This window comes from Drosophila albomicans, chromosome 2L, assembly GCF_009650485.2.
Source record: "Drosophila albomicans strain 15112-1751.03 chromosome 2L, ASM965048v2, whole genome shotgun sequence".
In the NCBI taxonomy this organism is placed as follows: Eukaryota; Metazoa; Arthropoda; class Insecta; order Diptera; family Drosophilidae; genus Drosophila; species Drosophila albomicans.
The window spans coordinates 10,657,529-10,674,041 of record NC_047628.2 but is presented as its reverse complement, the minus strand read 5'-3'; the positions used below and the strand labels follow the sequence as shown (position 1 = coordinate 10,674,041).

Here is a 16,513-nt window from a genome sequence, read left to right as displayed (position 1 = left end):
AAGGTATGAAAATGAGTCACACTGCCGCAATATCGTAATGTGTTATCGCTGAATGCATAAATATATATATTTAGTATATTCATAATTTAAAACAGATATTGCAAAAACGAAACAAAATAAAAATTTTAAACAAACACAATTTTAAAGAACTCTTCCGAATACTTCCAACCTGCAAAAAAGTTGAAAACTAAGTAATAAAACTAGTTTTTAACGGATTTAGTTACCGATATACGCAAGTGGTATTGGCGCCATGATTTGAATTGAATACAAAAACCAAACTTCTTAAAGGATTATCGTTGTTAACTTTATAAGTTTGGGTACGTCTCTTGGGAGCATTATCGTATGTCCATAACCCTAGCATTTCCTTTTCTTTATCTGGCTTAAACCCCTGTTAAAATCATAACATTAGACATTTCAATTTAATTCTGGCAAACCTGCGACTTGCGTAAACTTCAAAGTCCTTTGGAGCATTATCAGTAGTAAAAGTGGGTGTCGATTCTTTGGGTATATGAGTTAATGCTATTTCTTCCACGATTATAACCTTAGCTAACCGGATCGAGATTGTCGCATTAGATCCAAGAAAACCGAAACATGAGCCAGGTGTTATGCTTGAACGCAACATATTCACTGGGGGATTTGCCTTAAAATCCAAACCCAGCATTGATTTGAAAATGTTTGAGCCGCCCAGAGGTTTGGCCGTTATATGATTTACACGCGCACCCAAATCTTCAGAAGCGTAATTAATTCGAGAAGTTGGCAGTGCTAAAGTCTCACTTTGAATAATGGGCTGAGGTGAGTCGCATCTAAAAGACATTACTTGCTTCTTTAAATGATAAACGTCATCCATAACAGTGCCAAATTTACGCTTAAATAACGTATCAAGATAACTAGCCATTTCTCGTGTGTCACAGCCTGTCAAAGCTGACGCTCCCATCGATCCTTGAGTATCGCCCGAAAGACAGCCGAAAGCGTTAATTGGCTGGCCATCGGGTTTGGTTCCCTTTTGTTGGTGGAGAAGAGACATCTAAAAAACCAACAAACGTTATCAGTAGTATAAATTGATATATATCATTTTTACCGTGAGACATTGAACATCGGATTGTAGACGTGAAACAGTAGAAACGCTTTTCCAATTAGCAAGCATGATGTAATAGAAGAATACCATCAGTATAGTTAAGGTGACTAAGAACACAAAGCAAGCACTCTTTCTGCATCGCGCCATTACAGTTCACATTCATCAGTTTAAAATATTTAAAAAATCTTTGATAACAAGCTGAAATATAAAGCTTTTTTGATTTGACATGTCTAAAGCCCAGTTCAAATTTGTAAATGTTAACTGTTAACTTAACATTTGCGCCAGATAAGTTTCGTGAAAATTTTGATATTAACAGCGCGTCCATGTAACAAGGTACCACCAATTATATCGAGTTAGCCGTTAATAGATTTAAATAAAATTATTTTATAAATCAGAGAAGAATGTATCAAAAATATTTATAGTTGTTCAAAGAGATGTTCATTTTTAAAAATGCGCCACACTTAATGTTATGTGACCAAATTCTCATTTCTGGTCGCAGTATTTTGTGGTGTATTTTAAAAAGTAAAATAGTACATTTAGGATTTCTGAAGCTGCGGTCACGCGCACCTCTAACAAAAACAGTCAAACGCTCGCGGAGTGTACACAAAAAAGGAAAGGCTTTCTTTTCAGCCAGCTGCAGCAGTTGCAAGCACAACAAACGCTGGGGCTGCAAAGGAACACGAACACTTCAACATATACTTCGTCATATATACACAACAATAATTATACATTTTGTTGAAAAACTGTCTAAATAAATACAAAAAAAATATATTGCTCAAAATTAGACTGCTTATTGAAAATAAAACGGGCGCATTTTGGCGCGTGTGTCTGTGCAGTGAAAAGTGCAATCAAGAGAATTAAGTAGAAATTGATTTTTAACCAGTGTCAAGTGTGCCAACAACAACTACTACAAAAAGCAACAAAAACAGCAGCAAAATGGTGCAAAAATTTCAATCGCCTGTTCGCGTCTACAAATATCCCTTTGAGCTCGTTATGAAGGTGTGTATCTTATTTGCAGTAGGCGTGTGTCGCATATAAACCGCCCACATACAAAGTATCTGCGATGCGTGCGTGTGTGTGTGTGTGCGAGTGGGTGTGTGCATATGTGTGTGTGTGTTCATGCGCCTGGAGCGTGTCTGTGTTAATGTTGTTTCTCGTTCAAGTACTACACGTATTCTCATTTACTTCGCATTTCCCCAATCCATCACTCATCCATCCATTCAGCTTGCTTCAAAGTCTTCCGCTTGCATTTACCTTCTTTCTTTCATTCTTTCGTGAGCGCATCGCTTGCAGCAGATAAATAAAATTAACCTTGGCGCTCTCTTCCTCTCTCACGCGCCTTTCTCTCACGCTCCAATTTGCTCTCTCTCAATTGAATAACCCGCGTATGTAATTTCATGAATGGAAAGCCGCCTATACCTAGCATCACAACTGTGGGCTGAGGGCTGTGGGCTAAGGGGAAGGGCGAGGTGCGCAGAATGTCGCGTCGGTCAGCTGCCCAGTTCGTGCTTTGCATTCCAGATCCGCCTCACACAATGAGACAGTGACAGGAAATATGCGATTATGGGCAATTGTTTGCAATAAAAAACAATTTAACTATATGTAAGAGTGAGAGAATGAGATGCGACATAATACTTGACAAAAACAAATTAGATAACACAACAACAACTGACAGGGAAAGAGAGCGAGAGAGAAAGGGATAGTGCTTATCTTTAGCATGCTAAATATTAAATGCTCTCACTGACAGCTATGACAGCTTTATGATATAGGACCTACTCACCCACGTATCCAGCTATACGTAAATTACTATCTATATGGAATTTTGTCACATTGAATTTATCATTAATCATGGGTTTTTTAGGAAAATTTGCATACTCTTTATTTTGGGGTATATCGAATTGTGAATTTGTTAGTAGCAGTAGAAATACGATATGCATAATTTGCATATAATACATATTATTTGAATATTTAAACAACAATTAGTACACTTTCCAAATGTAATGACGTATTATACCTACATTTTTTGATATTTTTCTTTTTTTGTGATTTTTTGTAGAAAAGTTAAAATAGTCGAATACATGTTAGTCCTTAGAATCTAACGATTTTTATAAAAAAACTGAAATTTTGTTTGTTCAAATTTTTAGAATTTATTCATTACTGTGAATTTTAAACATTTATTTAAAAAAAGTTATTAGAAAAAAGTAAATTTAGTAACCTTTTCAATTTCTAAATTGAATTAAGCTATTCTATTATTAATAGAGTATTTTCTATATTCAATCTAATTAGTTATTTATAAAGCAATCAAATGATATAAAAGTGAAGATATTGATTATATGGAATTATAGAATTTTAAAATTTACATATTAAACTTTTTAAAATCTCTGATTATATTCTAAGGGTCATATTTTGCAGATTATTTTTCTTTCATATAAGATTACAATCAATTACACTCACTAAATATTATAAAATATATAGTGCAGTAATATATTGCTTTATCAACTGTTTTGCTAGTCAATGACAAAAGCGTAATACCCTTGGAAAGGGTATTCGCCCTGACAGACAGCTGATAACATTAGGCAAGCTATCAACTAATTGGGTTTATTTTCCGATAATGGTATGCAAAACTGCCTGGCAAACATTTTGGTTCTACCTAAGCACACACACACAACTACACCTACATATGTATATGTATATGTGTATTTGTATGTGTGCTGCTAAGTCTAGTTAATTAAATTCGCTGCATAAATTGATTGCGCCGACAAATGGCGCATTAATTAAGTGATGCGCGGGACAAGCAAACGAATTTGTTTATTATTATCAATTGAATTAGGTTGCTTAGCTTTTTTTTGCGATGTTGTTGTTATTGTTGGGTACAAAAGTTGTTTCGACCTAATGTCAATGACTTTACAATAAATACAACGAAATAAAAAACAGATAGAGAGTAAGACAAACACATGCACACAAACAAACTAATGACCGCAGTAAGTCGTAACTAATTGGCTTAACAGTAAAAATAATCGCTTTACTACACATACATACTTAAATACTCATCCCTAGTAACAAACTTGGTCACGTTTTGGGAAGCATGTTGCCAATTTGCTTGACGCAATTCTAAAATCTATTAGCTCAAGTTCTTAGAAAGTTAAGTGATAAAGTTTAGAGCAATGTGGTTGATGGTCATTGAAATACGAAATACTGAAACTTCTATTGCGAGGTATTTCCGTTGCAAGACGGAAATAATAAGCACCACCATATCTCTAATGTCAATGAAACTTACGAGTACAAAGTACAAAACTGCCATGTTGTCAGATAAGAAAGTTCTTCACAATTGGCGTCGAATTTATCTTGTGACTGAGTTCGACTTGGAATAGCTAGCCCTAAAGGGGGTAGATAATATCGTGCTATAATCATCCAATTAATATGGAATTTGCCCTGCAAATATGGGACAAGTTGTGTCTTTTATTTATATTTGTATAGGCGATGACTATGTTTTTTGTTTATCTCCTCAAATAGGAAATTTACATATTAAATGGTTTCAGAAGTTAATTTGATTATAAATTTAAAGATCTATCAAATTTACAATTTACAGTTCATTATTTAAAGTATTAAAGCAATTTATAAATTTGAATTATTTTTATTTTTTTAATTTTAACTGAATTGAATTTTGTTACTCGACATTTTATATAAAAATGTTAAATCAAGTTTTGCTGATTTATTCGTCAATTATTCTTATCATTTATGACAGAACTTTTTGTTATTATATTTTATTCATTTTCCACTTTGAATTAACCGTTGGCCACACATTTTACTTGCTCGTAAATGTCTTGTATTACACGTACAACAGATATTAGCCATAAAAAGGAGGTTCAAAGCGTACTATAAAGGTCACCATAAAGATATGGTATCTAAAGTCAGTTTATATATTTAGCCGCACACAAAGGAAAACCCCTTGAGTCGAATGCGTTTGAGGTAAAACACAATTTCCATTTAAAAGATATGTTTTAAATGTCAGCTATTTATATACGCGTCACAAGAAATTATATTGCGAGGGTTTTGCAATCGTTTTCTCTTCTTTAGTGTTGCCTTTTTGCCTTTGCTGTTGCTGTTGGTTATTGACGTAACAGCCCGAAGGCATTAGGGTAAATGCAACGCTCAAGGCCATCATCAATTTCCATTTGGCATGAGTGTCAAAGTGAGAACGAGAGTGAGAATGAGAATGAGAGAGTATAAGTGCCGAGTTTGAGTTTGAGTTTCAGTTTGAGTGGGAAGCCAGCCGTCAATCAGAAGTGTTATTACGCATACGTCACATATGCCAGAGAATTCGCACTGTTTACTATATTTAGAAAAGACGACGACAACAAACAATAGGCGGTCCATTAACGTGTGTGGGACGCATGTTCATTGTTTTCTCTCTCTCGGTCTTATAGTGTGTCAGCAGTGCTATTTTAATGGCCAATTAGCATTTGATATGAATGGAGAAGAAACCTGAATTTACAACACTATCGCAAGGAACAAGCTTTGTTGGTCCAGGTCGTAAATCTGCCGTTCGCCCAAGTACTTTATGGGCTTTAGGCTGCTGCTGTGCTGCTCGTAAATAGTTCAAATGGGTCTCGGTGCAGCTCAAGTGGCTGTTCACACGCTCCGGCAAACTAAATAATTGAGCTCAATGAGGAATATATTGGCTTAGACGACAACAAGTTGTCTGTCTTGCTTTTTTCCCAGACAAGATAGCTGAGGAAAACACGTGCCTGGCACTGTGTTGTGTTGTTGTCGTGTTGTCGTCCTATCCATCGCTCCCTTGAACTTTTTAAATATTTATTGCGGCTGGCTTAATTATCATGTAGCGTGCGAGGAGGCATTGAAAATGCTTGCCTGCCCTACGCCATTTTAAAGGACACGCTCTCCATGTCCATGTCCTTGTCTCAAGCCCGGAAAACTTTGCTGGAATTTCTAAAACAACATTTCTGAACAGCGATGACACACAAATGAGAGATAGTTATGTGTGTGTGTGTGTGTGTGTGGTATAATAGCTTTACAGATCTTTCCCATTAATATTATAAAATAATTATAGTTTGAAATCGATAAGGGCACGTGAGAAATTTCTTGGCACACGCAACACATGAGAATTAATTTTGAAACGCCTCCCGGAATTATTTATTATTATTGAGCATAAGCTGATATATTGCAGCCCCCTCCAAATAATTGTTTGGAATGCGGCGTAGAAAGTGTTTTCGCGTTGTTATTGCCGCATTTGTTTACGCCTTTTATATAGACACAAGATAATGAGTCCACAATTACGAAATAAGTATACTCAAGATGATGCAAACAATTGCTAGCATGTTAGACTAAAGAGTTCTAAAAAAGATTATTAGCATATCTTAGAATTATTCGCAATGTGTATGGGAAAAGAATTAGACTCGTAAATCTGTTGCAGATTGTTTGGCACATAAATCTAATCTATATTTTTATCTAGACTTTCGCAATACAATATTTAATTAAGACTGCTTAGCAACTAGATAATATAGTATTTTAATATAATATATATATATGGGACAATCAAATTCGTCAGCTTACATAGCCTATATTAATAAAAGATTCAGTATTAAAAATATACCATATTTATTAGCTTTGAATTTTAGTTTCAGTCCGAAACACTCACATACATATATATTTTGATTCGAATTCCTCTTAATAAAAGTAGAGCCTTGAACTTTTGTATGCAAATTGTATATTTACTACCTGTCTTCTGTGATGTTTTTATTGCAACTGGAAAGTTTTTTTAGATTCGCCAATATTTTCCATATTGCGCAGACTAGAGGAAGCAACACTTCTATAAGAAACTGATGGCAAATACGATTTATTAATGCCATTGTTTATTGTATTATCATGAGCTGTGCGGCGATTTCTTTGTTTCATTCAGTCTGATGTATTGCAAATATTCTATATATATATACTAAATATAGTATATAGTATGTAGTATATGGAGCGGTTTCTCACATTCAAAGAGAACCAACGAGTTTTTGTTTTAATATATTAGAGTGAAATGTTGCATTCAATCATGCTAATCTTTTTATTATTCATTGTAAATTGATGCTGGGGAATTTCGCTGATTCATTACGTTTATTTAAAATTTAATTCAAGGGTTCAATTAAACGAGTTATGAGAACATAAATTTGACGGCGAATCTGTTGGCTTAATGAAACGAAATATTTGATAACTAATTTTTCAGTCTGTTGCAATAAGTTTGAATTTTAGCTAATCAAATTCTTATCTCTACTTTCAACTGGTTTTTTCTTTTAACTTGTATGAGAACAATTGATTACATCTAATTGCTAATTAATTGTTAAGATTGTTTTGTTTCAATCAGTCTTTCTTTGCGCTGATACAAAGTGAATATTCTCGCTTTAAATTGGACTTCAAATGAGTCAAAGATAGTGTTCGAGGGGTTCTCATTAGCTGTTTTATAGTTGTGTGCAAATAAAGTGCCAGCTGTTTTATAAATTGACATTCATTTTGGCAAAATGTCTGGCGTGACTGCTGCTGCTGCTTTTGCGACATAAGTACTTGTAATCTGTATCTACACACATCCATATCTATAACTATATCTATATATGTGACCATGGCCCTTGGCCAAGTTCATGTCATAAATTGGCGACTGCTCCAAAGCCAATGCCATTGGCAACAGCCACTTTGGGTATATTGTGTACTTTTACCTTAATTAACATTAAACAAATTTGTTGTTGTTGTCGTTGTCATCCTCACTCATTAGGCCTACGAGCGTCGCTTTCCCACCTGCCCCCAAATGCCCATAGTGCTCGACTGTGAGGTGATCAAGGACGAGTGTCTCGAGAATGGCGCCAAACGGAATACGAGTCGACGCTGTAAATTGGCCGTGGATGCACCCTACATCTTCAAAAAGCTGATCGGTGTGGATTTCGTGTTCTTTCTGCAGCACAACTATCTGGACATGACGAATCGCACACTCAGCATTGAGGCTGTGAACGAAAGCTTCTCATCGCGCATCGAGATCTTTGAACGTTGTCGCTATTATGCTCATCCCGACAACTCGGAGTGGACTTGCTTCGATCAGACGGCCACGCTCGATATTAAGAACTTCTTTGGCTTCGAGCACTCGATGGAGAAGATGGGCATGAAGCAGTACACACAGACGACGCTCAAGGGCAAGGAGATCATTGAGTTCTTCATCAGCCAGCTCAAGGAGGAGGGCATAACGCATGTGGAACGTTGGGTGCCGCCATTGAATGCACCCAAATCACCGACTGCCGATGAACATCATGATATATTGCTCGATGGCGATTTTATTGCACGCAATTTGGGACAATTGTCGCCGATGCAGGAGTCCAAGCTGCTGGAGCTGCGAAAAATGCTCGATGGTGTCGATGATCTGGAGCGCATGCCCAGTTATCAGACCATCTTGCGTTTCTTGTCAGCACGCGACTGGCACGTTAACCAGGCCTACACAATGCTTTGCGATTCCCTCAAATGGCGAAGCGAGCATCGCATCGATTCCCTGCTCGAGGAGTACAGCAAGCCGGCTGTTGTCGTTGAGCATTTCCCTGGCGGTTGGCATCATCACGACAAGGATGGTCGACCCATTTATATACTGCGTCTGGGTCACATGGATGTTAAGGGACTGCTCAAGTCCTTGGGCATGGAGGGTTTGCTGCGATTGGTTAGTTGATTCAAACTTAACTAAGACACAAACACCAACTATATTCTATTCAATTCAATTCAAGGCTTTGCACATTTGCGAGGAGGGCATACAGAAGATTAATGAGTCTGCCGAGCGTCTGGATAAACCAGTGCTCAACTGGTCGCTGCTGGTCGATCTCGAGGGTCTCTCGATGCGTCACTTGTGGCGTCCCGGCATCAAGGCGCTCCTCTACATCACCGAGACCGTGGAACGCAACTATCCGGAGACAATGGGCCGTGTGCTGGTCGTGCGTGCTCCTCGCGTTTTTCCAATTGCCTGGACCATTGTTAGCGCTTTCATTGGTTAGTTGATTAGCGAAATTTGTTAGGGGGAAACATTGAATTTACTTTTACTTTTTGTAGATGAACACACACGCTCAAAGTTCCTGTTCTATGGCCCAGATTGCGAGCACATGCGTGATGGACTCGCCCAGTATATTGATGAGGAAATTGTGCCCGATTTTCTGGGTGGTCCCTGTAAGGTAAATTGAATTGATGTCTTATATTTATGTATATGCTCAGCTGTATATATATTTGCTCATATTTATTTTTGTTAATTTATTTATTCAATTTGCTTGAACATTTTTTGGGCGATCCTTTTAGACGCGTTTATTGCATGTGGATCAAGTTCATAAAAAATACGTAACGCATTGTTATTTAGCGCAATGCGATTGTGTAAGCTGCTTCCTCAAATCTCTAAACCCGCAAACCAAGCACATTACGCATTTCTATAGTGTATAAAGTGACGTTTAGTTTTGTTTTGTTCCGTTCGCTGTTCTTGTTGTTATCCGTTCACCTTGTGTGTTGCGATGTGTTCAATGTCTATTGTCTTAACTATGTCAAGTCCAGCCGCAAATTGTGTGCGCTTCTCTCTTTTCTGTGCACCTTGACAAAGACAACAAAAGCTTAGCCAAGCCAAAGGCCAAAACACTTAATCGATACACAGCGAATCACTACTAAAAACATCAATCTTTTCTTTAGACCATGATCCACGAGGGTGGCCTGGTGCCCAAGTCGCTGTACAAGATGAACTCACTGGAGGATCATGAAGATGGCGAGACACCGGTGCCGTCACGTGCCCTCTCCGCATCCGCTGGCGATGCTTGCAGCGAGGGCAAACGTTTGTCGGCCGCCCATCTGCATGATCATAGGAATCTGTACAAGACCGTGGAGCTAAAGCCGGGCTTCACCCATGAGTTGCTCATCCGTAATTCAGATCCGAAAAGTGTGCTCACCTGGGACTTTGATGTCATGCGCAACGATTTGCACTTTACGCTATATCGCGTAACCCAAGAATTGCCCGACAAGAATGGTGAGTCCTTCAAATAACTTAATCCCAACATAAATATAATTCTTTTTTTCACTTTACAGATGCTGCTGTTTCATATTTTGATCTGCAAGACTTTAGTGAGGGTGTCAACTATTTCCGTGAGGAGCCCACCCTCATCTGTCGGCACAAGGAGAGTGTTCAGGGATCTCATGTGATGCATCACAACGACAGCTATCTGATGCATTGGTTTAGCCCGTCTGGCGCTCAATTGAATCTGTTCTACGAAGTGCTCAGTTCGGTCAATTACAAGGGATCAATGACCAGTCTGCAGTCGGCATTCTCATCCAATTCATCAGCGGCCAGCTCATGCCAGAGTCGATGATATGAGCAGAATGGCCAAAGTGGCGGAGACAACAACGTAAACACCACGGCCAATAGCCAGAAGAAAGAGGATGAGGAGGAGCACGTTGAGTTGGATCTACTGTCGGGAACACTAATGGAGAAGAGCTTGAATCTATTCGATACGCCAGATATATTCTTTTAAGTCGTAAAACAAAATTCGCAATCTCCTTTAATTTAATTTAGTTCAATTTAATTTAATTCCATTTAGTTTAGTTTAATTGAATTGAGTTTAGTTTAGATACGTTTTTTTATTAGCGCAGTTTCGCCGTTTCTTCTGTCGTTCTTTTCTTTTCAATATAATTGTAACCATATTAAGCCAAAAATGTAACGAAATTTGTTTAATAGGACTTTGAAATAATGCATACAGCAGATATATACATAAAGATATAAGCATAAAGTAAATAGTACATACGGTTGTAATCAGAAAATGTATATTTAAATATCACGCAACATTCACATTCATTTAAAGGCGTCAATTAGTCCATTTTAGCAAGTATATACATAATATATATATATATATAGCAGCTTATACAAATACATATTAATCATGATATACACACATTTATACTAAATTATCATATTATATTTGTAATATTTGTAGCGCAGCTAATTTTATATGGCTTTTTATAAACACACAAAACAAAAATATGACAGAAAAAAAAACGTAACGAATCAATGCCAGAATCAATGCTAGAAATCAAAACAAACAATGAGATTTACAAAAAATATCTAATCAATGACTACATGTTACCTAATTAGTTTAATTCGGGATCTAAAACTAACAAAATGCATAAACCCATTTTAGGCTACTCAAATGATTTAAATAAAATTGAAAATAAAAATACGTACGCATATAGAGACAGAAACAGATCGAATTACAAGTACAATATCAAGAAAATTCTGTTTAGATTACGAAATTAATGCTGCAAGAAATAAATCATTTATGTTAAATATTAATAGTGTGTAAGCGCATGATAATGATAATCAGTAATAGAGACAACCAATATATAGAATTTGAATTAATTAAATAGCCAAGCAAATGCCGTGCATGTTACCTAATTGTGTAAGCTCTAATAAATATACAAGTACATCTACATGGGAACTTATGAATGAGTTTTCTATTTATATTAAGATTAAGAAATTTCAGCTCAACAGTATTTTGTATATGTAATTTGAATTGCGCGCGATTAGAGTGACCATACAACAAACAGCAGTATGTTGGCGCTGTACAACACTACACGAAGCAGCAGCAGCTGATTCATAGGCCAATTGATTTTTGTTTTGGCTGCTAAAAATAAATAAATAAACAACTATTGCTGGCCTAGTCACAGAACATGCACACATTTAATCTAACTTTGCAAGTTGGCCCAAGCAAACATCTTATCAGACACCTTATCAGTTGTGGCTAAGTGGTTTGCAACTTTGGTCTTTCATTGGCAACGCAGGAGTGAAGAATTATTTCAGTGTTTTTGTTTTATTGAGAAACGGATAAGCGGCAATTGCGTGGCTAAAACTATTCTAAATAGCTCAACGCGATTAAATGTGAAAACAGTTGAAGTCAATCGCTGACCGTTAACGCATCACACCACAGCAAAGTAGAAAACAAAAACATGGTTGCATTTCGAGGTGCCAAGTGAGTAATTTAATGTTGCAGAAAAGTGACTTCAAAATACTATGCAGTTGTTGTTTGTCTGTTAAATCGATGCAATGGCGCATAAACAACAAGACGATATCACTGCAGCTGCATCAAGTTTAAGCAGTATACTAAATTCCGTTGTGGATTATTACAGGAATCAAGAGGATGTCGAGGTGACAAACATTTACGATGACAAGAGGATTTTTCCCGACTTTCGCAGTGGACCTTTGGACGAGTACCGCGATAAGGCGACGTTCTGTTACAAACGCTTGAATGTGCTGCTCGAGGGCGAAGAGCACATACGACTAAAGGTAGATACCATTTTCATATACCATATAGAAATACTAGAGTATGGACATTTAATAAGAATTGCGATTAATTGTAAAGCTTTTGAGCGCGGTACAAAGTTCAATGTACAGCTCAATCATTTATTAGGGACTAATCGGTTTAGCTTAATCATTGCTTTAGCTACTAGTTATTTGTTGTTATACTCGTTATTGGTAGATTTCCAGACTATTAGAAATTTGTGCCAACACAAAGCAACTATTAACTAATTGGTTCATTAATAATTAATGAATTGATAGTCAAAAAAAATATTCATATTCTCGACTATGCACAATAAATTCATTCTATTTCCAAAAAGATCATTCTTAAAATAAGAAATAAACAAGTCAACGAACTTTAGTTACGGCAATAAATTAGAATGCTATTTAAAAGTAATTGAGTATTCCAAACAAAGAAAGAATAACAACTAAATAGTTCTTCGCGATTTTGATAATTTGATTTAAAAAAATTAATTTAATTTCAACAATTGAATTTGAATATATTTAATGAGTATCTCCCACGTCGAGCACATAATATAGTTTATTAATTTGCTGCAATATTGAATGAACAGTTTTGAAATGTCATTGCTGAATGGTTTTCGATAAGTTCACTGCTATTACTGATAAGACTGTAGAGAACTCTTCACTTGAATAGTGTAGAGATTAGGATTAATAAATTAGAAAGTTATTCAAAGAAGGCAATTCATAAACACAAAGATAGAGTGCAGCTACCCTGATAAATTGCTAAAGAATCAATAAATTTGGAGGTATATTTCCGCCAAACAAACTCGGCTAAATGGTTGCAATATGGAATTAGAATTTTTGACATTTGATAACTGATTAGATTTTGATTAGTTCAGGGCTAAACTGATAAGAATCGTAAAAGCTCTTCACTTTGAGGCAGATGTTACGGGATCGCTTATCTCCAAAACTATTTGCAAAAATATGTGACAAGGCTAAAGAATATTTTCTAATCAAATTTGCATTTATTTTACCCAAAAACAAAAACAGCACAAAGTTTGGCAATGGATGGAAAAACATCCAGATTTCCAGCGTGAGCCGGAAGCAGCAAGCCTAGAACGCACCAGAGAATTGGCCAACAAGCGTCATCATTTGCTGTGGGAACAAAAGTTCTTTGAAATCGAACAGGTAATTGAACATTTATTTGATCCATTCAACTGACTAACTTTTGGCTTCTTTTGCTTCTTGCAGTTTCTGACAGCGCCTCATTTACTCTTGGCTTTTAGCCAGGCCATCTTCAGCTATGACTTTAGTTTCTCCGTCAAGTTCTCGCTGTCCAATGGCATGTTTCCTAGCACATTGGTGTCCAATGGCACCGAGCGTCTGGGCAAGTATGTGGCCAAAATAGCCGATAATCGCATACTGGGTGCATTTGCACTCACCGAAATATCTCACGGCACCAATGCAAATGGTAAGTGAATTTCTTAAATAAGTTTACACATATCACATTTCATATGTATTTATTAGGTATGCGCACAACTGCCACGTATGACAACAAGACGCAGGAGTTTATCATTCACACACCCGACTTTGAGGCCGCCAAGTGCTGGGTTGGCAATCTGGGCAAGACTTGCACCCATGCCATTGTCTATGCCCAGCTGTATGTGCCCGATGACAAGCATCAGGGCTTGAACGCATTCCTGGTCCCCATTCGCGATGAACGTACTCTGATCGCCTTCCCTGGCGTCACTGTTGGCGATTTGGGCGAGAAGATTGGTCTCAATGGCATTGACAATGGGTTAGTATACAAATTTCTTCTCTTTTATTTACTCTGAACATTTAGCTGTATTATTTAATTTTTATTAAACCTACTGCCTTAGTACCTTTTTGAATACAACAAATCGGATAGTTATCTTCAAAATGCATTCATTTAAATTAAGTTTATTTACTTAATTTAGAAAAAATGTGCAGTTAAGAATTGAGGCAGTAAAGTACATATTCATCTATATAGTATTGGATTCACTTAAGCATTTGTATTGAAAGACAGTGCTTAGATTTATTCCTCGATGCAGTAAGAAGATTCAGCTAACGACAATTGGTCGCGATACATTATATAGTATATTTGATTTGCTTTGAAATAATATTTGATGACTCTTGAAACTTGAAGAATATTGTTCTATATTTTAAATGATTTGTATTTCTTTATATAAAAGAATTCACTTAACTGTCTTAAAAAATGATTTAAAATTACCTGCCTCGCTTTATTATATGTTTGCTTACCTTAGATGCAACTTATATCTAAGCAAATTATTTTGTTTTTCAAAGGAGTAATTATAATTTCTAAAATCTTCTTGCAGCTTTGTCATGTTCAATAAGTATCGCATTCCCAGGGCCAATCTGCTCTCGAAGACCGGCGACATCGATCCCCAGGGCAACTACAACTCCCCCATTAAGGACGAGCGCAAACGACTTGGCGCCTCACTCGGTGCTCTGTCCGCGGGACGTGTTAACATCACTGCCATCACCTATGTGGCATTGAGCAAGGCTATCACCATTGCCACACGTTATTCGGCCAGTCGACGTCAGTTTGGTCCCAACGACAGCAAGCTGGAGTGGCCAGTGCTGGAGTATCAGTCGCAACAGTATCGTCTGCTGCCACATTTGACCACCGCATTGGCACTGCGTGTGGTAACGATGTGGATTGGCAATGCCAACATGAACATGACCATTAAGAATATGACTGGTGAGGATACGTCGAAGTTGGGCATGGAAATTCATGCCATTTCATCGGCCCTCAAGCCATACACCACATGGGCGGCACGTGATGGCATCCAGGAGTGTCGTGAAGCTTGCGGCGGACATGGTTATCTGAAGGCGACGGGTCTGGGTGACTTGAGGAACGACAACGATGCCAATTGCACTTATGAAGGCGAAAATAATACGCTCATTCAGCAGGCTTCCAATTGGCTTCGTGAATTTGCGTCGCAACAATGCCAACTTTGTGGATGCCTCGCCCCTCGAGACTGTCTCGTTCCTTGGCGATATGAATGTCGTGTTGCAGACACAAGCTCAGGAGCGGAATGTTGCCGAAGCTCTGGATGTACACAGTATGTAGTTATTGCAGTTATTATATTCACATTATTACAACAATCTCTTATTTTAGATTTATTGAAAGCTTTGAATTGGCTCACCGCCTGGCAACTGGATGCAACTGTGAAGCGTTTCGAGCAGTTGCAATTTGCCGGCAAGGATGCCTTCGAGACACGCAACAATCTGCAGGTCTTTGCCGCACAAAAGTTATCAATCATCTATGCTGAGGTGAGTCTCTTGTTTGTTCACCTGTCGCCGCATTGAAAACTAATTCAATCTCTTTATGCAGCGCACCACATACTATGTCTTCTACAAATTTGTGACCGCATTGCCGGCTTCAGCTGAGCAGCAGGTGCTGCTGAAGGTGCTGTCCTTCTACGGCGCCAACTTGATTACGAAATACTCATCGTTGTTCTATCAGGGCGGCTATTTCCGTAATAGCTCCCACATTGAACTCTATCAGGCGGGCATTCTGGAGCAGCTGCCGGTGCTCAAGAATGAAGCGATTGGCCTCATCGATGCCATTGCACCGACCGATTTTATTCTTAACTCTCCTCTGGGCATGAGCGATGGAAATGTAAATAATTTTTAATCACAAAAGTACTTGTTATATTATCTAATGGTCTTTCTTTTTGTTATATAGGTCTATCAGCATTTGCAGCGCACCATTGTGTCCACTCCTGGTGTCTATGAGCGTCCCTATTGGTGGCGTGATGTCACCTATAAGAATTATCTGCAACGCGCCAAGTTGTAAGATGATAAAGAGCACAAAAGGCACTGCACAAGAAACAAAAGTCTTACATCTCTTCTTAGTCAATTAAGTTTTATTAGCCGAGTGCCTTTTAAATATCCACACTTACACATGATCTTTCATTTCTGACGTGTACTTTAAACAGCTTCGTATTAATGCGTGATATACATTGTGTGCAATATTTGCGTTGATCATAGATCACAAACATATTTCCAGCTTTGCTAAGTAAATTAATAAAACTCTTGTTGTATTTACAAAAACTTCAATATTGTAACTTTTAATTGTAATGTAA

General features: G+C 37.4%; 3 protein-coding genes across 3 annotated transcripts; 2 read left to right on the top strand and 1 right to left on the bottom strand.

Moving 5' to 3' along the window:
• Positions 1-27: 27 nt before the first annotated feature.
• On the bottom strand, positions 28-1,310 carry LOC117564171 (SUN domain-containing protein 5). The gene is made up of 4 exons (XM_034242838.2): positions 1,079-1,310; positions 446-1,024; positions 225-388; positions 28-169 (listed from the first exon to the last, which is right to left on the bottom strand). The coding sequence occupies exons 1-4, from the start codon at positions 1,220-1,222 to the stop codon at positions 142-144; spliced, it is 915 nt and encodes a 304-aa protein (XP_034098729.2). The 5' UTR covers positions 1,223-1,310; the 3' UTR covers positions 28-141.
• Positions 1,311-1,663: 353 nt separating this feature from the next.
• Positions 1,664-11,562, top strand: LOC117563398 (protein real-time). Its single transcript, XM_034241732.2, has 6 exons — positions 1,664-2,074; positions 7,845-8,768; positions 8,833-9,091; positions 9,152-9,270; positions 9,770-10,100; positions 10,160-11,562. Exons 1-6 carry the CDS (start codon positions 2,012-2,014, stop codon positions 10,438-10,440), a joined length of 1,977 nt encoding a protein of 658 aa, XP_034097623.1. The 5' UTR covers positions 1,664-2,011; the 3' UTR covers positions 10,441-11,562.
• A 191-nt stretch (positions 11,563-11,753) lies between these two features.
• On the top strand, positions 11,754-16,487 carry LOC117563397 (peroxisomal acyl-coenzyme A oxidase 3). Its single transcript, XM_034241731.2, is given in 10 exon segments — positions 11,754-12,093; positions 12,251-12,407; positions 13,431-13,568; positions 13,632-13,851; positions 13,908-14,178; positions 14,738-15,350; positions 15,352-15,487; positions 15,544-15,698; positions 15,760-16,047; positions 16,114-16,487. Coding segments are annotated over 10 exon segments (2,112 nt in total). The 5' UTR covers positions 11,754-12,070; the 3' UTR covers positions 16,225-16,487.
• Positions 16,488-16,513: the final 26 nt, after the last annotated feature.